The 24,323-nt window shown below is 38.3% G+C and overlaps 2 protein-coding genes across 2 annotated transcripts in view; both read right to left on the reverse strand.

Annotated features, from left to right (window-relative positions):
* Positions 1-24,323, reverse strand: part of LOC130994894 (uncharacterized) — a 1,167,164-nt gene that overhangs the window by 593,300 nt on the left and 549,541 nt on the right. The window lies entirely within an intron of this gene.
* Positions 20,231-24,078, reverse strand: LOC130994847 (protein NRT1/ PTR FAMILY 1.2-like). Its single transcript, XM_057919951.1, has 4 exons — positions 23,470-24,078; positions 22,329-22,546; positions 21,455-22,002; positions 20,231-21,373 (listed from the first exon to the last, which is right to left on the reverse strand). The coding sequence occupies exons 1-4, from the start codon at positions 23,570-23,572 to the stop codon at positions 20,506-20,508; spliced, it is 1,737 nt and encodes a 578-aa protein (XP_057775934.1). The 5' UTR covers positions 23,573-24,078; the 3' UTR covers positions 20,231-20,505.

Below are 24,323 nucleotides of genomic sequence, written 5' to 3' on the forward strand. Positions count from 1 at the left end.
CATTAGCCGGTGACACTAGCCGCCGACCTCAAGGTGGTCAGCGGCTAGTGCCGCCAGCTAATGATTTACTGGCGGCTATTTGTTTTTCTGGTTCATTATGAAGTTTTTAAGCGGTTAAGCATATTTTAATACTATATTTTACGTGGTTTTATAGATGGAATTCGTGGGATACATATATGTGAGATACAACGGAGTCGTCAATGGTATATACTACGTTGGTGGGGCTACAGAGGTCCTTCCCCTCCTCAACGAAGCTATTGAGAGCCTGATGTGCAGCATCAACAATATTATGATGACGCATTCGTTGAACTCGAGCTACCAATTGTATTATTTGGCGACCAATCTATTTTGTAGGGAGACGAAATGTGGCTTGACCACGGACGATGACGTGGAAGACTTGTTGGCAACGCCGACTATCCCATGGTGTACGTTGAGCACCACAACGGTCCGGTTGAAGAAGCCTACATCCCTACTTTTGATTTTGCTCAGCCTTCGGGACACACATATGAAGCACAATCCAGTTAGTATGAGACACCGTATCATGATATGTCATTTCATGGTTGCCAGAGCTCGCCTCCACCACAATATTTTACATGGGATGGACAACCGCTAGACGAATCTGCATGGAATCAAACCGAAAGGCTTAATAAAGTATGTGGGAGATTGAACCAGGTGCGGACAGATGAGGAACCTGAGCACGAAGCTGAAGCCTCGGCTGCAGCAGGAGATGATGATGATTCTGAGGAAGATGACGAAAATTTCGATCCTGCGCTCGAGGTGGGCACTGCTTGTGATGCCTCTGAGGATTTATTAGACGATGATCTAATGGATTTCATGGAGACCGAGCGAGCAAGTTGGATCCGACAAAGTACAACAGGTTATGGAAATTCGAGTGCCCAGACCGGTGATCTAACTAATTGGCTGCTCTGAAGCCAAAGGCGTACGAGAAGTTGTTGCGCTTAGGCCTGGAGAAGTGGGCACGATCACAATGTCCTGTGTCCCGTTACAGTTTTCTTACGTCCAATGCGGCCGAGAGTTTCAATGCACGTTTGTTGTGGGCCAGGAGTCTTCCCATATGCTCGATGTTGGAGACAATCAGATTAGTTATTGAGCAGTAGTTCAACGACAGGCTTGCGGCTGCACAAGAGAGCGATGAACATCTGACTCCGGAGGCAAAATAGAAGCTCAGCGCAGAACTTGTAAAAAGTCGTCGTTACACAGCCAAGAAGACCACCGAGAGAAAATACAGGATTCGTGCTAGTGGTCGCCATTATATGGTTGACCTTTAAAAGAAGAGCTGTGAATGCAACGAATTCGACCTGGACCAGATGTCGTGTTCTCATGCGATTGCAGCCATTACATATGTCATTTCTATTCATGAACATAATTACCATTATTAGATGATCAATAAATATAATCGTTTATTTTGCAGTGAGGCGAACGAGTCAGTGGAGGATTACGTGCACTCTTACTACTGGAGCAGTTCACTAGTTGACACATACTCTGGTGTCGTTAATCACTTGCCTCCCATAGAGAATTGGAATATTCCTTTCGAAATTGCATTTGAGCTTGTTTTACCAAATCTCTCTCGACGACAAGCTGGTCGTCCAAAGAAAACTCGAGTTCGATCCGCAGGTGAAAGGCCGACTCAAAGCACAGCTACAGCGGGGGCATCAAGTAGCCGCAAGAAACGAGCACCCAAAACGTGTGGTCTCTGTGGCGGGTCCGATCACACACGTCGATCATGCAAGGGTACGACTACCGATGAGTAGTTGAATTTATGTTTGTCACAGCCCCGATTTGAACTTAACATGTAACACAATATGTTTAATGAATATCCTTTATCCTAATTACCCAATTAGCTTGTTGTGTTCATGAAGATTTAAATTTAACGCTTGTCAATATGTTTGCAGTTGTACCATGTTTAAAACATACAAAAGGAACTATATGTAACATTAGCCGCCACAAAATATGTACCTAAGTTGTAGCCGCTACTAGTGAAATAGTAAACGGCTAGACATTTGTGGCGGCTAATTGCTCTATTTTGGTTAGTTGGACGTTGTTGAAGTTATTCAATTCTAGTATTTAGAAAATTCAAACAATAAATTAGACTTACTTAGCAATGACCACCATTTACATGTCACAACAACTATGAGTTGGAATTATGAATGAGAATTTGGGAAAATGAACAACTTGTACTAAGAAATTTAGTATATACCATAACACAACTTGGAATTATTTGATTATGCATGAAACATGTCATTTAAGTTTAATAAACAAATTAGCCGCCACGAAAAATGTAATATATACTGTAGCTGCTAGTAGTGAATTTTATGGCGGCAAATCCACACGACTACATATTGGTGGCGGCTAATTAGTTTATTCATCTTATTTTACAGTTTTATATATTTCACAAGTCATCATGGCATTAAATATAGATAAAACGATACTCAAATGTAATGTCAAAATATTGGTAAGCAAAACAGTCATAAGGATGAAAATACAATATCAAAGTGCATTCGGGGTCGTGCAAAACTCGTAGATGGCACTACCTATCTTGTGCCTATAGTTCTGAACATGCTCATTGCCCTACGACAGGCTCGGCGAGTCTGCGATCAAACGCTCCACGTACATGCACGCAAAAACACCAGAGCTACATCGGTCGGTCTGCGAAAATTACTCGGCAGGATCGACATACTCGATCTGCAGTTGACGCCATTGGAGATTCTGTATCGGGTTCTCCATAATGCGTGTCCTTTCGAACCAACAGGACACCTCAAGTGGTCTCTGCCGCTTTCCCCGATCTTCGCGCCTCGAACTGCGACGTCGTGGTTCCGTCTGAATAGATGCCTCGAAGCGGTCCCCACCACTCAGGTCCGGTCGAGGCTGCCTTTGGCCGAAGACGCCCGAACCTGGAAACTTGACGCCTCTCTCATCGGCGACGGATAGCCAATAACGCGTCGTCACCTCGTGCTCATCGGGCTGCAACTCATAAATTCCGTTGCCCTACAATTAAAAATATATGTACTTGATGATTAATATTCATAACATAAAATATAATTAACAAATAAACACGTAAATTATTACCTCTGTCTGAAATAGGGGCTGCAAATCTTCAATGTTGTGCTTCAAGAAGGTCCACCTCTTGAATCTAGGGTATATCCCGGCATTACATATAGCAACGGCTCTGCCCAAGCCGGGAATAACCTCAAGACCCCAAGTATATAGAGCCCAAGAAGGCCCATAGAAGTGGTACTTCAACCCTTCAGCGACCCGCTGGAGCCTGAAGTTCAAGCGATCATATGCACACAATCCCCAAGGAAATGTGGAGAAGTCCGACAAGTGAATTCTTGCCGTCTCAAATTTAAAATCCGTGAGTGAGTGAATGCGGCTAGGGTAAATAATCTTATACGTATGAAATGGGCCCAATTTCAAATTTCTTAGTCAAACATGCCTTGTGAATTTGCTGCAAAAGCCGTGTAGATCCCCCCAATAAAGCTTCCAAGATTTTCGGCTATTGTATAGCCGTTTCAATTGTCCAATCACCCTTTAAATTTATAATAATAATAAAAAAATAGGTCTTCATGTATAAATAGAAGAAATAGTAGTAAAATAAGGCTAAAAAAATTCCAATATTCTATATAATTATATTAAAAATTATTTAAAAATAAATAAAAAAAATACCCGCCAGTAAACCGTAGTCGTACGCTATAGCCGTGAAGGTTTCTCACACACGGCTATTTCAGCCGGCTACTAATTTCTAGCGGGTAATTGTTTTTAAGCTCTATAATATTTTCTTAGTTCATAATATATGATTCTATAAGTTTTATTTCCAACATTTGCTATTATTTTATGTGTTACGATATTAATTCATATTCAATCAAATAAACTCAATAAATTGAGACTTATTGAGTTTATTTGTCAATCTCCTTCACGTGAATTTACTGCAAAGGCATGAGATTCCCACCCTATAAAGCTGCATTGTAGCCGTATGAATTGTCCAATCACTAGCGTTTGTGTATATTATAAAATAAAAATACGAAGGCTTAAAAATTCCAAATTAAGCGTATTATGAAACCAAATTTTTTTTTGAAGCTAATGAAACATTTTGCCGCCAGTTAATCCTAGCCGCTCACAGTAGCCACCAGGATCCATTTTCCGGCGGCTACTGTGAGCAGCTAGGATTAACCGGCGGTAAAATGTTGCATTAGCTTCAAAAAAAAATTTTGTTTCATACTACTCTTAATTTTGAATTTTTTCAGATTTCTTAAACATGTTTTATAACACGAAGAGACCGTATTTGATTTATGAAACTCATGCTATTAATCTCTATGCACGGACTTCAATATTTGAAGAGATACGAACCACATTGAAGGATGTTGGTGGCAAATCTACTATACAAACATTCAAAGATGAAACAATTGGGCGTCTTAGTGATCATGAGAGATACGCTAGCGCCAACAATGCTCTGCATCACTTATTATCTCGATAGATTGAGTGAGGGGATATACCTCCTCACCAAGCATGGTTTGTTGTAAGTAGTCGTATCATTCGTTTTACAGCACCGGATTACGCACTAATTACCGGACTTCACTTTGGGTTTTGTGAGTTTGATCCCAGCACTGAACACCAGATTCCGGCCACTAGTATCTTCTACAGATATTTTGGTGGTCGTCCCACAAAAGTTGCAACTCTTAAGGCAAAATTCAAAGCAAAACAACTTGGGAATGATCCAGAAGATTATATTAAAGCGGGGAACTTGTTGCTGTATTACTTATTTCTCCTTTGTCGAGACGATGTGCTTATTGAGACATGGGCATGGACTTTGGTGGAGGACTTGGACGAGTGGAATTGGTTTCCATGGGGGTCTTATACCCAATAGGTGTTACTTCATTATTTGAGCTTAGCCGGAACCCGGGGTGACATGTTGGAGAAACCGGCGTACCACTTCTTCGGCCCAGTCTGGGCTTTGCAGATTTGGTCATACGAGGCTATTCCCACATTGGGTTCTACTTGTGGCACATGAGACCGAGTCCCTAAATTTCCTCGTGCTTTGATGTGGACAACCAGAAAAGCTCCTGGCGATTTCACATATTTTTTCGACAAAGATGTATATGTCATTTTGATTTATTTTTCAATAAATGTGTTTTATATACTAAATAGTGTTATATTTTTCTCTATATTGTGTAGCTTATTGTGCACGAGTCGCTTCAGCCATCCCCTGAAGAGCTAAATGAGGTGTACTACATGAGCCTACACAATGGAAATATGCTCCATGTTAGATTCGTGTCTCCTCTACGTCTTGCATCGAAGAAGAAGACAACTCATGTTCCAAAGCGGCGTAGAATGAGATCTTCAACACTTAAGAGGGATAGTAGGCAGGTTTCGCCGGCTGTTGAGAGGGGAGGACCCCGTAGTTCACTTTTGAGGGAGGAACGTCATAGTTCTCCCATTGTTGAGATGAGGGAATGCCATAGTTCTCCGAGAGTTGAGATGAGGGACTCGCCGGTTATTGATAGTACACTTACTTGTTGTCACCATGGAGTACCGTGCCGAGAGTTGGGCAAGGATTGCCATGACTACATCGACCAGAGATTGGCAAAGATGTTGCACGATGAGTCCGATGATGGCTTTATTGCTCGAGTAGCTCGTAGAGTGCTCAGTGGACTAATGGAGATGCTCGATTGTACCGGTGACAGATCTATTCGTCTTAGTCCTAGGAGATCAGTGGGGCACGTATCTCCTGTTCGCTCCACTTCTCGTGTACAGCATCCGCATCACACCACTTCTCCTGTAGAGTAGCCACTGCCACATCGATCCACTTCTCCTGTAGAGTACTCACATGGCTCTCCATCTCCTATAGAGTAGCTTCCTGTAGAGCACCCACATAGCTCTCCATCTCCTGTAGAGCAGCTTCGTCAGTCCCCATCTCATGTACCACTGACTACTCCAGTGCAGCCAGTGCTTAAGGATCCATTTCAGGGTGATGAGCATGCTGACGACGACGAGGAGGAAGTTGGAGATACTTCAGATGAGCATGTAGATAATGTTGGTTTGGGTCAATGAGTGAGTAGACCCTCTACTGTGTTGAGGAGCCCATTCGCCCCCATTACTCCAAAGGATATGAAGAGAATCAAAGATGCCTATAGAAAATTCAAAGCTTCGGGTCTTGATTCTTCTGTGACAATCAAAGACCTTGGTCACATCCTTCCACGGGTATTTTTCGACGATATAGAGAGCTTCAGTACGGAGTTTGATTCTGAGGTAATATTTAAATTTTTCATATTCGTATAGTAAATTAAGGTCTATAAGCTTATATTATAATTTCGTTTCTCAGGTGATTGATCTCTACATATTATTTATGAGACACAGGATGCAATCTCGTAGAGGTTTGAAAAAAGGTGTGAGTTCGACTAAGACAATCTTGTTGACTACTTATTTCTTTGTAAGTTTGTGATATATACACAAATATTACTAATTTTATTTGTTAATCATTTTAATTTCAATTTGCTATCAATTTTTTGTCTTTTACCAATCTTTAGAAGTTGAGTCCACGAAATTGAACTCCGATGATTATCTTGATTGGGAACTGTCGGAAAGCCTTAAAGATGTTGTACTTGGCACAGATCCCAAATCATCGACTCCATGGACGAATGCCACTCATGTAAGTCTAATTTCGTGTGTTTGTGTTAGATTTGATTAAGTTTACTCGAGAATAATTTCCGACCACTACACGATCGAGTACTCGATGGCGTTCACCATCGAGTACTCGATCGAGTAGTGAAGAACAATCATGATTTTTTTTTATCAATTATTGTGATTTCAACCCACATTTCTTGTTTGTAACGTCAACGAGAGTATATTTGGCTATTATATAACACGGGGTGTGATAATTGTTGAACACGTGACACATATCCTAAGTTTGAACATAAAAGTCCACACTATGTCTTATGAAGTAGATATTCTACACTTCAATCATTTAATCTAGTGCAATAGCTAAATACACTTAATATGTTTATTTTTCATCGAATTTAGCATAAACACGTTACTCAAAATCGACGAAATGCTTCGTATCATTAAAAATAACGAGAGAAATAGCAAAATCGAAGATTGTTCTTCACTACTCGATGGAGTACTCGATGGCATTCATCATCGAGTACTCGATCGAGTAGTGAATTTTTTTTTGATTTTTTATCAATTATTGTGATGTCAACCCACATTTCTTATTTTTAACGTCAACGAAAGTATATTTGGCTATTATATAACACGGGGTGTGATAATCTTTGAACACGTGACACATATCCTAAGTTTGAAAATAAAAGTTCACACTATGTCTTATGAAGTAGATATTCTACACTTCAATCATTTACTCTATACTTGCAAACAAATGTCAAACGTGTCTTGCTAGAACGTTGGGTGGCATACTCGACTCGATTTTTCATGTGATAGATTCCCACTATAACAATCAACTCATTTTTGGATCGAAATAAGGCACCCTTTACAAGGCTTCCAATGTCTAGTGCAAGAACTTCTTCCCATCCTAGTGTTGGCACACTATCAAATTCTGGAACTGGAATAATCCAATTGCGTTGTATACGCTCTACACCGTCAGGATCCTCTCGATTAGCCTGATCGTCACACGAGAAGTTTTTCTGTGGTGGCCGACGCATCCAAGTGCTATCTTTAGTTTGCATACTCTGAAGCAAATCAGCACGACAATTAGCTTCCTCATCTTCGTCTGAAGCATCTGACTTTTCGTCTAGAGTATCTGTGATTAAATTAGATAGAAAATACAACTATTTAGCATCAACGAATAAAAAAACAAGAAAAACAATTTCTAGTAACTACTCGATGGAGTACTCGATTGTGTACTCGAGTGGTGAACTCGATAGAGTACATCATCAAGTAGTGGCAGTCCACTAATGATTGGTGACACCATCGAGTAAACACAATTAAACATAACACAACATAAAATCACATTGTCTCACCTGATTCAGAATGTGGCGTTGTGTCATGTAGGGGCTCCGAGCTGCTGCCTGCTACGTTCACATTTACATTGGATAAAGAATATTTCTCTCTAATGGTGACGTAAACTACTGGATTGTCCTTTTGCTCATAAAGTAAGCGAAATAAATATGTATCACTCTGCAAAGAAACCTTCAATCTTTCGCCGTCGGTGTTTCCTGTCAAGTAAAACACCAATAAATCTGCACTCGACGAACGACACATAGCATTCCTAATCTGATGCATAAGACGATCACGACTGATCTGATCCACTGCTATGAATACGACAACAATATCTCCATTTACATACTCCGTTCCATGCCAACGACCACTGTGTCGTATAATAATACGTTGCCACGACGACATATGTGATTAAATTAGATAGAAAATACAACTATTTAGCATCAACGAATAAAAAAAATAAGAGAAATTGTTTCTAGTAACTACTCGATGGAGTACTCGATCGTGTACTCGATGGAGTACTCGTGTGATGAACTCGATCGAGTACACCATCGAGTAGTGGCAGTCTACCAATGATTGGTGACACCATAGAGTAAACACAATTAAATATAACACAACACAATCAAATTAAATAAATTGTCATCAAGTAATCAAAAACTCGATCGTGTACACCACCGAGTAGTGAAGAGCAACACAAATTTTTTCCAATATTATCACGATAAACATTGTTTAAGTACTTTATATTCATGCTTTTGGGAAGGTACTTTCATTTATAAAATACTAGAACCCTTTTTTATTAGCAAATCAGGTATTCGTCACGTGGCTTCTATCGAGTAATGAAGAATCCGATCGAGTACACGACCGAGTAGTGAAGATAAACCCTATTTTTTTTTCAATATTATCACGATAAACCTTGTTTAACTACTTTATAATCATGATTTTGGAAAGGTATTTGCATGTCATCAAATACTATAACCTTTTTGTCATTAACAAATCATGTATTCGTCATGTGACTCCTATCGAATAAAAGAACTCGATCGAGTACACGACCGAGTACTGAAGAACAACTCTAGTATATCATCAAAAAAGAGATTTTTTACGTACCTTTGTAAATTCTTACGATAATAGTGCACTAAGAGGGAGTATTTGCTTCTATTTTATACAAATTTGAACGGTTTATTGAGGAAAAACGAAAGCTTTTTTCATAGTTTTCTTTCTTCCTTCTTTGCATGAATTTGGAGTATGTCTCCAACAACTCTCTTCAACTACTCTCTTCCAAGAAATTAAGTAAAATGTGGCTTCATTTATGTTACTTTCACTCAATCAAGTATGTATCTGAAAAGTAATTTGTTCCCTACGAAAGATATAGCTTCATTTAGCTATTTTCGTAGATGGACATTAATGGTGGTTCATGGGTTGGTGGAGAGAGATAGAGATCAGAATTGACGACTAAATTCGTATAGAGAGAGAGAGACCTGGGATAGAGAGAGATGTGGACGACTGGACGGCGACGATGAGTAACGCGGATGGCGGCGATCGGTGGCGCGACTGCTGCTGCTGGCGGCGACGCGGACGGCCGTTCGGTGGCTGTTGCTTCGCCACGACTGCTGCTGCTGGATGGCGACGTGGTTTCTGCGGTTGACGACGACTGGAGTGGACGCCGGCAACTGGGCAGCTGCCGGCAACGTGAAGTTTCTTTTGTTTTTGAAGCCAGATCCCAGCCCTATGTTGCAGACGTGAATTTGAAAACAAAAATGTTGATTTTCAATTGTTTTATTTATATATAAAGTTTAAATAAAAATAGAATATAAAATATGAAATAAAAGTATTGAAAAGTCAAAGGGCACTCTAGTCTTTTAAGTTAAAAATGGTTGTCTAACTTATGTATTATAAAGTGGGGCTTCATAACTTGTGTTTTTATGAAAAATAGCTAAAAGTGACAATTCCCACATTAAAAGCCCTAAAACTCTTTTATCCCTATTTCTCTCAGCACAATCCCTAATTACCTAATCAAAATTACAGCAACAAAACAATATTCAATTCTTTTTATTCCTTGGCTTGCTTCTTGATAGAATTTTCTACAATTCTAGTTCTCACAATCAAAATTGTAGCAACAACAATTATACATTTGATTTTTTTTTCTTGTTAGTTTTGAATAGAGAGATTCCTCGACAGAGAGTCTCGAGTGGCACAAAGTGGTTCTAAGATTCCCCAACAAAGAGGGTCGAGCGAGGACGGAAGCTCGCGCCGCTTTATAATAGTATCGCTTCTCTAAATCCCGCTCAACAAAGCAGGAACTTCATGACCGCACAATCTGGGGTTAGATATAGACAAACTCACCACCTACTCGTTTTCTCTCTTCTATCTTTTCTCGCTCTCTCTCAATCTCAACCTCAAGTCCTTGCTTTCTCTTAATTTTATATCATGGTTCTTGATTTATGCCCTAATTTAGTTAGATGATAATTTTAGACGCAAACAATATTGTGATATGCCCCAACTCATATCGTTTTAGACGCGCAGGATTTTAGATTGTCATTTCAACACAAAATCTATTATATAATAGGATTAAGCCTTAGCCTATGTGGCATATCTAAAATCTCACCATTTCAAAATTTTCCATATATAATCTTCATCATTTATTAATTAATTAACTATTACATTCTATATAAAGATTCATTAATCATAATAAATATATATATATATATATATATAATAATATTAACATTACATATAATCTAAATTAATAATAATAATTAGTGACTTGAATGAAAGAGCATGCGCCCCCCAAACCCTAACCCTATTCACGCCGCCGTCAACTTCTGATGGCCGGTTACGATCGGTCTGCTCTCCGGCTACCGCCGGTTTCCAACAACTTCTCCAGCCCCAACTCCGCTCCAGCAAGGCTCGGTTCAATTTCTCGTGAAAACTCTTCTTCTTCACACCTGCTGAATAACCCTAATGTCATAGCTGCCGCCTCTGACGGCATTACTCCGGCTTTTACTGTTCCGCCGCAGCAGCCACTGCTCAATGTCAGTAGATCTAGAGATGATTCAGAAAACGCTTGAGCAGGGAAAGCTCCAGTGATCTCCTATGCGGATGCGATTGCTCCGCGCTTTCCTCATCAACCCGATGTGGCCACGCATGGGTTTCATGCTGTTCGTCCAACGTTTAATGGGGACGATTGCTCGATTGTTGTTCCTCGTGATATTCTTCTTCAGCAGGTGGACGAATTTCAATTTGCTGTCATTGGACGACTGCTGTTAAGGGCGGGTGATAAACCGCGCCCATTGCCAGAAATTAAGAATGAACTACAAAAAGTTTGGAATCCTTCGGCTGCCTGGAATCTCATTCCTATGGGAAGGGGATATTTTACTATTCAGTTTGGGAATGAAGAAGATCAGAAAATAGCTAAGGCACAACTTGCGTGGGAATTATCGAGAGGAGTTCTTCGTATTCGCAATTGGACTACAAATTTCGAACCTTACAAAGAGGTGTCTTCTCTTGCTTCAGTATGGGTTAGAATTTACTCCCTCCGTCCACGAAAGAACTTCCTATTTTTCTATTTCGGGACGTCCACGAAAGAACTTCCTACTTTTTCCTATTTTGGGACAATACCCCACCACTTAAAAAATACTCCCCTTTTAAGACAATTCCCACCACTCAAATAACATTAATTAAAACAACACAATAAATTATTAATACTTTTTCACAATTCCCAATACACTTTATAACTTTTTCTCCACTCTCAATACACTATACAACATTTTATTAAAACCCGTGCCACTCCCTCCTAGGAAGTTCTTTCATGGACGGAGGGAGTATTATTTACCTATTGAGTATTGGCACCCGGAATTCTTAACGGGCATTGAGCACGCTATAGGGACGCCGATAAAACTTGACGGCGCCACGGCTCATCGTCAAGTTGGGCATTTTGCTCGTATTCTAGTGGAAGTTGATATGTCGTTGTCGTTGCGTGAATATTTGCTTATTGTTGGAGACAATCATGCTTTTAATGTTGAGTTTAGTTATGAGAATTTGCCACTTTTCTGTTTCAAATGCAAGATCACTGGACATTCTCAGGATACTTGTCGTCGTAGACAGAAAGCTAAGGCCATGCCGCCTACGCTTCCTAAGAAGACTTGGCAAGCTACGGGGGTCAGAAGTATTACTCATGGTAAGGAGCTGGAGGACAGCACTGTGCAGGAGGCGGAGGGTGCTGCTCATTCTTCTTCTCCTCGGCAGAATGCCCTTGGACAGCCGAAGTCGTCCCAGAATAGGGCGGAGGCTGCGGTGGGTAGAGAAATTTCGTCTCCTATTCAGAGTCTAACTAAAGGGGAGGATTCAAATTTAGGCCATGGATCTAATTTGCAGCAGCAACAGCAGAGTTCACGATCTGCTAATATTCAGAATTTGGAGCAGAAGTTGGCTGAGTATCAAGATCAGGGGGTGCAGATACAAAACTCTTTTAGTGCTTTGATTAATATTGATGGTGATCTTGCTAATGAGAATGATAGAATTCTGGACGCGGAAGACTCAGATGTGGACGAAATTTTGGAAATGGAATCTCCGGTGGGCGCGGTGAGTAGTATGCTGAAAGACAAGGCTCTTGAAAATGCAGAATGTTTAGCGAGTCAGCTGGTCACGTCTCCGATTACTCAGCAGTCGGAGGATATTGTTAGTCGTATTAGTCGACTGGAGGAACAGGTTAATCAGGGAATGCAAATTCTCTCAGAGCCGAAAAGAGGACGTGGACGTCCAAAGGGTTCGGTAAAAGGCATGGGAAGGGAGCCTGTGCAGGCAGCTGCGGAAGGTAGCATAAAAAGTCGCCTGAGGAATGCGAGTGAAATGGGTTATCAGCCGAGGGAATTTTTGATTGACCTTAGCAATAAGCCTAGTATGCTTGCAATGAATAATATTGTTCATGGTCGTTGGTCGGAAATGAATGAGTTTCCTGAGTTTAGGGATTGATTAGATGTTTTTTGTTTGTTTTCTTTAGTTTTACGATCTCCTTTCGAGTTTCGTGCCCTTAGTTTGCTCTTTGTGCTTTCAAGGGTTGTCATTTTTTTTTCTTTTTTCTTTTATAATAAGCCTCAATTTCATCACATATAATCTAAATTAATACATTTTATTATTTATTTTTTCTAGATAAAAATTAGATTTATATGTCTGATAAGAAAAAAATTATAATCTATATACGATAAATTATTTTAATTGAATGTTAGTGATTAGATGTATATTTGTTATTAATTTTATATTTCTCAATAGCGTACATATTATATGTATATGTTGCAATATATTATATTGTGTGTGTGTGTGTGTGTGTATATATATATAATATTTATATTCTTAATAATTTTCAATAAAATTAATTTTAAATTAAGTTTGAACTGAGACATGCACATATATGTAAATTATAAACGGGTCCGGTCATTGATTTACATGTTTGCATAATAAGGCACAAATTCTATAAACTGATTAATTTAAAACAAAATCTTATTTTATGTCTGTCAAAATAATTAAAATTTTATTTTTATTTTTATTTTTTATAAAATAAATCCATACATTTTATTTATATAGGGAAGAAAAATATATTTTTCATTTCTGCAAACTTTATTTGTTTCTGTTCGTCCATTACTATAATAATAATAATAATAATAATAATAATAATAATAATAATAATAATAATAATAATAATAATAATAATAATAATAATAATAATAATAATAATAATAATAATAATAATAATAATAATAATAAATTCTATAATACGATTAGACCTTAGCCTACGTGGCAGGCTTCAAATTCTTTCTTTTCAATCTCAATCTCCAACGTGGCATTTGAGAATCCAATCTATATATTCTCATTCTCACTTTTAAAACAAAAGTCACGCCTGCCTCTTCCTCACCCCATCGTCATCGTCCCTGAATCCGGTCGGCGTCGTCTCCCCCTTCACTGTCTCTCTCTAAAGTCGATAATTCCTTAGTTAAATTCTATAATTGCATACCTAGATTTTTAGCTATAAATTCCTTAGTTAATAATGATTTACGCTTCATCGTGTTTTTTCAGCCAACACAAAGTACTTTTGTTCTTTTTTTGATGTGTTTAGGGAGCAAAGCAAACCTTTTGCTGTGTAATTTTAGTGCTTCGTATTTGAATAAAATTTGTTTCTGACTTGTGAAAGATATGTTATAAGCCTTTCGACGGAATATGTAAATTACAGTTGATTGGGTCCATATAATACCATTTTGAGTTGCTAGAGTAAAGCTTAAAGAGCAGAGTTGCCATAGCAGAGCTTCCAGAGCAGAGCTGCCAGAGCCAGAGCAGAGCTTCCAGAGCAGAGGGTCAGAGCCACGTTGCTAGAGCAGAGATACTAGAGCAGAGCTAGCCAGAACAGAGATGCCAGAGCCAGTGCTAACCAGAGCAGAGTTGCCAGAGCAGAGCTGACAGAGCCAGAGCTAACCAGAGCAGAGGGCCAGAGCCAAGTTGCCAGAGCAGAGATGTCAGAGCAGATATTCCAGAGCTAAGTCATTAAAGTCAGAGCCAGAGCCAAGTCGCCAGATCCAGAGTCAGAGCTAAGTCCAGAGCCAAATCGCCAGATCCAGAGTCAGAGCTAAGCTATTGGAGCCAGAGCGTGGAGCCACACGCTAAAGACAATTCGCCAGAAGGCGGAGCTACTTAGCAGAGCGGAGCCAAAGAGTAGAGGTCTGCCCCAAGGAAGGAAATCCAAAGCTACTAGACAGAGCGGGATGATGAGGACAGAATCCAGCTCTATAATTAGGGGACAACGACCTGACAAGTTATAATCTAATAATAGCCTTAATTAGTTTAATGACGAGCATGCGGAATAGATGACCAGACGAATTTACTACTTTACCCCGACTGTAATGCCTATAAATACCTACGATGATGAAATAAAGCACACGCTCTCTCTTTTACTGCTTTAAGAACTCTTCTCTTTCCTTTCTCTCTAGAGTTTGAACTAAGAAAATTACATATATAAATAAAATATCTAAATTGTTAGAGTTATGTTTGTTAGATAGTTGACAATTGGAGTCATGGTTGAATATAATTTCATATTTGATGATGCTCTCTCAAACTCTAGATGAGATGATGCTCAAAACTCCAGACGAGATGACGCTCTTTCAAGTTTTAGACGAGATGATTCTCTTTCAAGTTTCATACAAGATGATGCTCAGAAGTTAGAGGTGATCTGTCAAGTTTGCGACGAGCTGATGCCCACAACTTGGTTGGTCTTAAAACTCCAAATGATACGATGTTCGATAAATCAGTTATGGTCTTTTAAATATCAGGCGAGATTATTTTCATAATTAGTTATGCTTTTAGAAGTTCGGAATTATATGATACCTATGTCAAATTTATATGTATTTCTACTCTTTTTTTTTTCTTACGCGTCAACTTTTTATAAAATTTCATATGAAAACTAATGGATATTTTTATGATCTCAACAAAATTAATAATTTAATTGCTAAAAGTTGTTGACATTAATATAATTTAAAATGTATTACTAATTTAATTTAATTTAATTAATTATATAAATAATTTACATAAAAAATTATTTTATATAATTATCATAAAAATAACATAAAATATATAAATTACAAGAAAATATGTACCCGTCGAATTTCGACGGGTAATACACTAGTTTAACTATAACATAGCCAAGTATACAAAATCGAAAAAAAATAATTAAAAATTTTATAATTAACATATAAAATAAAAAACTATTTAAAAAATCAATAATTCATACAATTAACCCAAAAACAATGATGAGTGCGTTTAATGCTAAAATATTTGGATTTAGGAAACTTCTAGAAGATTTTGGGGGGCCTACATTGGGTTCAGACATTTTTTTGGATCATACGAGAGTCAATTACGCAAACATTAGTATCTTTCTATAAATTATATATTAAAAAATATAATTTCAAATTATTTTTTTTATATTTGCGCATTGTTTATTAGTATGATGCATCATACTTTATAATTATAATAAAATATAATGCTAATTTTCATTAACAAATGATTATTAATTATTTAATAACTATAATTGTCATTACACTTTATACAAAGTTGAAAATTTACGTTTTCAAATCCAAAATTTTATTGAGTAATTGATGTCGTTTAATTTCGATGCTAGCCGTGCATCGCACGGGAGATCATTCTAGTTAAGTATAAAAAGAGAGTGTATTGCCAAAAAAGAAATAAAATAATTAGAGTGGGACAATTCAAATTAGAAAATGAGACATTTGAAGTGGGAATGAGAGGGAGTAATATTTCTCTTTGTACAGCGCGGAATAAAGAATACTGCCAAATCAAGCCCAGAGTTAGTTGCATGAGAATATTCGGTATGATGCCCAAGTTAGTTGCATGATGGGATTTGTAATCGTAGGAAGTCGGTCACAAAATGCCAACTTCACTTCTTACAGCATCACCAACGCTGGGTGCGAAGGCCGGATTGAACCCGGCCTATCGCACCCAGCGCCGTTGCTGCACCCGGGAGCGAAGGGAGGGGGGCGATGGATCGCACTCGGCTGCTGTGGGAGCGAAGGAGGGGGCGTGTTTACACGCGCCCCTTTTCAAACCAAAAAAAAAGGAAAATTCAAAAAAAAAAATTAAAATCGGCAGTAGCCGTTTTTTCTATCCGTTATTTTTTTTCCGTTGGCTTTTTTTATTTTTATTTTTATAATTCTTATAGCACCTCTATATATATATCAACAAATACCTCATTTTCTTCTTCATCCTCAAACATTCATCATTCTCCTCATTTTCTTCTTCATCTTCTTCATCTTCTACTTATATTATTTCAACAAATAGCAATGGAAGGCGATTGGAGCAACTATTGGCGTGAACACCCTCAAAATCCATCCCCGGCGAATCAAATGCATCCAGGCAAGGATTCTCGTCGTTCACGCAAGAATCGAATGCCTTTCAAGCGGCGGCCACCAATTTGAACCCTCGCTTTGCCGCCGTTGCCGACCCCGAGCCCGACGTGGAGGAGATTGCTTCTATGCCGGCAGCCAAACGTAGCAACTATTATCCGCCAGAAACGGTGCTCATTTGCCGTTTGTATTGCGAGCACACCTACGACTCTGTGGTGGGTGTCGACCAAAAAATGTCACGATCAATGGAAATCAGGCATGAGTGATGGTCAAATCCTGGAGCAAGCAGAGGCAATGTGGCTAGCTGAGTACCGTGTTCCGTTCCGGTATCCGCATGCATGGAAGCGCGAGTCCAAGAAATTTGCAAGTCTCGGCGAGGATGTTCACTCCGATGTCCATTCGGACAAACGATCAAAGGGCTCCGACGGTCTTCCCACAACGACTTCTAGCGACACGAGTATCTCCACCCGGCCCCAAGAGCAAAAGGTGGCCAAGAGAGACAAACGAAAAGGCAAGAAAAAGGCCGAAGAGACGTCGGAAGATAACCAAAAAGCTCTCGGGTACATGGCGAATATGGTGACTGCAATGGAAACGTTCTCCCAAGTTCAACGTGACCTCGCCGATAGCATGTTGATGAGCCGGGACACCTCTCAAATGAATCCTGACGAATTGGCGTTTCACATGTGCAAGGTGGCGGAGATCAAGCAGCGAAACAACATCCCCTAGATTTTTAGGATTTTTTATTTTATGTTTGTTTTAATTTAAGTAATTTAGGATTTTAATTTCTTGTATTGCAACTTTATTCCAATCAATGTAGGATTTGAATTTTAATTCAATGAAATTTTAATTTATCAATTATTGTAAATTTAAAATGGAAACTAGAATAAAACTAATTCAAAAATAAAATAAAATCTATTGCACCCAAGTGAGTGCAATACCATTGTTGGAGTGAGTGCAATAGAAGTGGGACCACTTCTATTGCACCCACTATGGGTGCAAGCGTTGGTGATGCTCTTAGATCACTTGCCTGTATACTACAAAAAAATGCTCAATTTAGCTACGGAATTAGCTACGGATTTATTTCCGTAGGTATTCTGTGACGGAATCGCTACGAATTCGTGACGGATATATTTTGTTAAATTTCACGACGGATTTCACAACGGATTTCCGTAGCAATTCTTTCGCTACGGATATAATCCGTCATTAAAGTAAAAAAAAAATAACTTTATTAAAAATTATCAGCTACGGAATAACCGTAGCTAAACTGAAATTTTATCCTTAGCTACGGATTCTATCCGTAGCAAAAACCTTGTGACTTACTAGCTACGGAATTTCCGTAGCAAAATTGGATTTTCAAATCTAACGGGCTCTTCCTCACTGAGTCACTATTCCAATAGCGCGGTTCTCTTTTACCCCAATTACAAACCTAGCTTTTTCTCACTGTTTCGGCTGCTACTGGTCTTCCATTTCTCATCGCTGTCCTCTCACCGGCGTCGCCACCGTCCTTGCTCAGACGCTCACCGTCGCAGCCGCCGTCAATTTGTAAGTTCTCTTCGATTTGAGGCGGTTCTCTTCTGGTTATGGGAATGTTAATAACTAAGCCTTGTTATTTGATATTAGACTCCCAATTTAGGGATTGCACTGCCCTCGCCCAGCCCCCGCGACTCCATAGCTGCAACAATTGGTAAGCTTCATTATCAATGGAGCAAACTTTTGTTACCTTAATCTGTTTCATGAACTCGATGAGCTCCTTTGTAAATGCCTAATTCCATTGTTACTTTGTCATTGCAAATCTTAGCATTTTTAAGCATATATATATATAGGAGCGTTTTAACGAGATCGCTTATACATAGTGATATTTTAGATTAACTAGTACGGCGATTCGTGATGCACGACGAACATCGAAATTAAATAATAATTTAAATAAATAAATATAAATATTAAATAAAATTATAATATAAATAAAATATAAAATACATTTTAAAAAAAATCGATAATAAAAATTAGCATTATGCATTATTATCATTATAGAGTATTACATGTCATAATAAATAAATAAATATTTTCATACACAAATATAAATAAAAAGTTGTAAAATTTTAATAAAGAGAGAGAAAATAAAATATTATACATTTTAATCTTTTTCATATCTTATTTTTTTTAAATTCATTTTTCATGATTTTGATACTATATTAAATTTAAAATGCATATTGAATATTTTTTTTTCATGAATCAAATATAACAATGTTTAGAAAAGAATTAAAAAATAGTGAAAAGATTAGTGGGAGAAGAGAGAGAAAAAAGAGAAGAAGGAGAAATTGGAGGAAAAAAAAACTCCTCTTTTATGGAGTATATTATATAGATATATATTAAATTAAAATTTTTGTCATTATCTTTAATTTGATATGTATATTGAAGATTTTATTATTAATTAAAATATATAAATTTTAGAAAAAGAAGAAGAAATGAAAATAACAAAAAAGAAATAGAAAAAAGGTAAAAAAAAAAAGAGTAGCATGAAAAAACGGGTATATTAAGATATGCTTGGGGGACTTCTTTCTTTGTAGCATTGAGTTGGTCGACAATGTAGGAACGTGAATTCAAAAAAAAAAAATTACTGATTTTCTTTTTCAAATTTTGGCGGTAAAAAATAGTCGTTGAACTGCTCTTTTATATAATATATAGATTTATAGATATTTATTTAATGTATTTTATGGTTGATATTTATTTGGAGGACAAATTTTTTATCATGATTCGAATCTTGAAGGAAGCAAAATTTTACCATTTTTTTAAATATCGTTATTCATCTATATATACTGTCTCATTCATTATACTCATGATATCACAAAAAATAGCAATCACGCTAGAACCTATATATATATATATATATATATATATAGAGAGAGAGAGAGAGAGAGAGAAAGAGAGAGAGAGATTCCATGGAGAATGCTAAATATTTAGATAATGAAGAATGCGTGAAAAAATAGCGAACAACTCTATAATTTCGATGAACAAATCAATGTACTGTATGAACAAGCATTGCGAGATTTTCACTATTTTACTAAATACGTCTATTTTCACTATTTTACGAACATACATATCAATTTAATAGGTTAATAATTTCGTCACCTCCCATGATTCGAACTACAGACCAAAACAATTGTTTATAAAAATTATTAATTTATTCATCAAAATGATATTACTTGTTCACCACTATTCGAACGAATTCTCAACGCATCTAATAAAATAAAATCCGAGATCGACACAAAATATTATACACAACGTACGTAACGACAATATTCCCATTACACGATCATGATTGACACATAAAAAATTTATTCTTCATTCTATTATATGACAACTCAGTATTTCAAAACTTTCATCATTATATACACAAAGTAACGACAATATTCTTGTTACATGATCATGAAATACAAGATAAATGAGGCACCATATTTTGGTATAAAAAAAAAACAAAGATGGGGCCTCAACAAACCAAGCTCTAAGATTGAATTAACCTTAGAATTTGATCCATGTATATATTTTCTTCTCATATAATCTCTTTGCTAAACACCCCTATAACATAACTATATTTCTATGGAAAATATAAAGATGCTATAAAGTTAGGATGTAAAAAACACACTCACAATCCATTCTCTTCCTCTTCCGGCAGCTTCCCTTCCTCGGTCGACGGCCCGAACGCGGCGCTACAACCGAGAAAATACAACATGTTAGCCATGCTCAAACCAGCAAGAACAAGGTAGTAGTAATCATAGTGGCCCTTGTTGATGTTGCTCGAGATCCAGCTCTCGCCCCCGCCTTGCCTAGACAAGTAGTCGACCGTGTTCATTATCGAGCTCGCAAGGATATTCGCCAGGCACATCCCGATCCCGAGAAGCGTGGAGGCTATGCTCGACATGCTCCTCGGGAGCTCGGAGAAGTAGAACTCGTTCTGCGCAATAGCATTGGACGCCTCAGCGAACCCCGTGAGGAAGTTCTGCGGGACGAGCCACAGCGCTGACATGGCCATGACAGCCTGCGGGTGGTTCAATTTGCCCGTCTCGATGGCGACGGATCTACGGATGGCCTCTACTGCGGCCGAGACGATCATTGCTAGGAACGAAAGGAAGATCCCTATCGCCATTCTTCGTCTAGCACTCACACGGACCGGCCGCCCCATGACCCGGGAGGCTAGGGGAAGAAACACGCGGTCGTAGAGGACCACCCATAGTATCACGGCTACGACCGCGAACATGCTCAACGAGGCTGCCGGGATCTCAAAACCCGAAGTTATCTCCCGGTCCATCGAAACTGCTTGGAGCACCGGAAAAGTGCTTTGGCACAGGTTTATCGACATGATCATCCCCGAAGACCATATCGGGATGACTCTCAGTAGCGCCTTGAGCTCCTCTACTCGCTCGACTGTGCAAAGCCGCCATGGATTTGCAGCTCTCCCGTCAGGGGTCAGCTCTTTCCCGACATCTCTTACAACGCAAGCCTTATTGAGAAACCTAACATCATCGTCGAACTAGTGTTACGTTACTACATCATTCGACTAAAAACATAGATAACGAGTAACGAACATCGTGTACCTTAGCTTTTCACTCGGGATCATAAGCCCAAAGCCGTCCCTGCAGTGATATAGATCGCTCGTGCTGTCCGACAACTTGAGATGCCGGTTTCTAAAAGAAGCAACGGCCACTTGAGCGAAGCCCATGATCAAATTCGAGCTGCTCTTGAATCTGACGTAAAAGGGGGAGGCCAGAAAGAACGAGATGACAGCAACCAGCATGAGCACACCGGGAACTGCAAAACCGACTCCCCATCCCAAGTTTTCTTGAATATAGACGACACAAGTTAGGGCGATGAGGACAGATAGTGTGAAAGAAGCGTAGTACCAGCCGAAGTATCTCTGTTTGACACTGGGGTTATTATGGAAACCTTTCTTTTCCAACTGATCAGCGCCAAAGGCCAAGGAAGACGAATTGACTCCTCCTGCCCCGATAGAAATCAGTCCTAACGAGAGGCATAGGTACAGAAACTGGAAGGTCATCGGAGGGCTGCAGACGATGCTTGACTGATCACATGGTGGAGGCCTCGCTTGTGGGATTACCGCTGTCGACCATAGAAGAATTATCCCCTGAGATCAAAGGTTTCGTATGCAGTTACGACACACACACACACATAGAGAGAGATATCAGATCAAGTGTTGATCCTACATATGACATGAAAATAGCTAAGTCGAAGATTCAGAAAGTTTAAATCAGCAGAAACTATGTCAAAGGTAACACAAGCATTTCAATCAAAGAACATAACAAATGCAAGAAAATCATGCTGACACATCAGATATGATGAATTTCAGACACCATTTACAAGTTGGGGCTTTCTTTATTCCAATCTTGTTCAGTAAAAGACGGGAAACAATAAATGACTAAACAAAAGAGCATCATTTGATCATTATTTTACCACGAGACAGACAATGGATCCAGATCCAATTGTATGAAACCTGCCCAAGTATGAATCAGCAATCACAGCTCCAACAATCGGCATGAAATTCGTGGCAGCCGACCACATGAACAACACATTCGCCGCAGTTGTCATCTGCATATGATACTCATTGATCAAATACAGAGTCATGTTTGGTGACAGCCCGAAAGTTGCCATCTTCTCCAGTGCCTCATTTCCTGTCCAAACATCGAACTTTCATCAAAGCTGAACGCGCAGTACTACGACTGTGCTGAATGCTGATGAACTAACTACCAAAAGCCAGTTGATAAATTGCTTATAACTCAACTATTCTTGGCCTCAGTGAGAGATTCATATAAATTGTCAACAATTTCATGAGAGAGAGAGAGAGAGAGTACCACAATCAAGGGGTTAGGGACACATGATTATAAAACAATATAATCAATAATCAAGAAAATACAGTAATGGAGTAAGGAAAAATACAGTACCATATTCTTTACCTCAGTGAGAAATTCATGAAATCCCAGATAATTTATCAAAAAATTTCATGAGAGAGAGAGAGACATAATCAATAATCAAGAAGAAAAAAAAAGTAATGGAGGCAAGAAAAATGCACTACCATATTCTTGACCTCAGTGAGAAATTCATGAAAATCAGTTATAAATTTGTCAAAAAAATTCATGAGAGAGAGAGAGTACCACAATCAAGAAAACACAGTAATGGAGTCAAGAATAACAGAGTAACATGTTCATTACTTCAGTGAGAAATTCAAAAGCTTACACATAAAATTGTCAACAAAAATAAATAATGAGAGAGCACCATAGTCAACACTCAAGAAAAAAACAGTAATGGAATAAAAAAAAAAAAACACAATACCATAATCAAGAATCCAGCTTCAATCACACAGTACCACAATCAAGATTCTTCTAATTTCTGCTGCTTTTTTGTTTTTTTTTTCCTTTTCTTTTGTGGCATGTATTGTTCTAGTGGTAGAGTGGATGATGTCAAATTCGAATCCACACCAAGAAATCCTTAAAATTATTTATTAAAACAATTGAAAAAAAAGTAATCAAGAATCCATCACTATAATCAAGAATAATGGGGATTTAATTTGATTCAAGAATGTAAAGAAATAGATTACCAATTATGAAGGGGAGAGTCCTAAAACCGCCCTTTTCTTGAGCACTCTCCAAGAGAGGCTCTTCCACCTCCGTTTCCTTCTTCTTCTTCATCTGATCTTCCATTGATGAGATGCCCTACACAGAGAGAGAGGGAGAGAGAGGAGTGAGAGAGAGAAGTGTGAAGTGGGAAGGGAAAGCTCCAGATTATGAAACAATTGGAGACGGGATTATAAAGATTTCACGTCGGCACGTCGGCAAAGTCATGATGCTAACATCATAGCTTTTGTCGATTTCATGAGATTTCAATTTTTAGTAAAATACTATGGATTTGGAACAAGGGTAGAAGGTTTTGTCTGATAAGGATTGACGGATAACACTTTGAAACTCTGCCACTAAATGATGATAGAGAGCTTCCAGAATTCCAGCTGCTAGCGAGTTCGATCAACACTTTCTTTCTCTTTTCTTTCTTCTCCGCAGCAATACGTACGGTTAAAATATTTAACCATAATTTTTCTATTTTCTTGTTTCTATTTGGGTTCGATGACTACTAAATTTTGTAGTTGTATAATACTCTCTCTCTTTCTTTCTTTCTTTTTTATTTAACAAACACTCCAAAGGTAAGAAATTAGACATACCCCAACATGTAAATAAACATCAATTAGTATCTTATACAGTACCTTATCAAAAGGTTATCAGGGCCGGCAAAATTAAAAGGAAAAAATAAAAATCAAACGGACTAAAGACATATATAGATATAACTCAAAAGTGACTACATCCAAAAGATAAAAGAAACCACATCAACAAAGAAACAAACCAAAACAAATTAACTATCAGCATGCAATCTGAATCTAAAGTTAGGATAATTAAGTTGGTC

The sequence above is a fragment of the Salvia miltiorrhiza genome, chromosome 7 (assembly GCF_028751815.1).
Source record: "Salvia miltiorrhiza cultivar Shanhuang (shh) chromosome 7, IMPLAD_Smil_shh, whole genome shotgun sequence".
In the NCBI taxonomy this organism is placed as follows: domain Eukaryota; kingdom Viridiplantae; phylum Streptophyta; class Magnoliopsida; order Lamiales; family Lamiaceae; genus Salvia; species Salvia miltiorrhiza.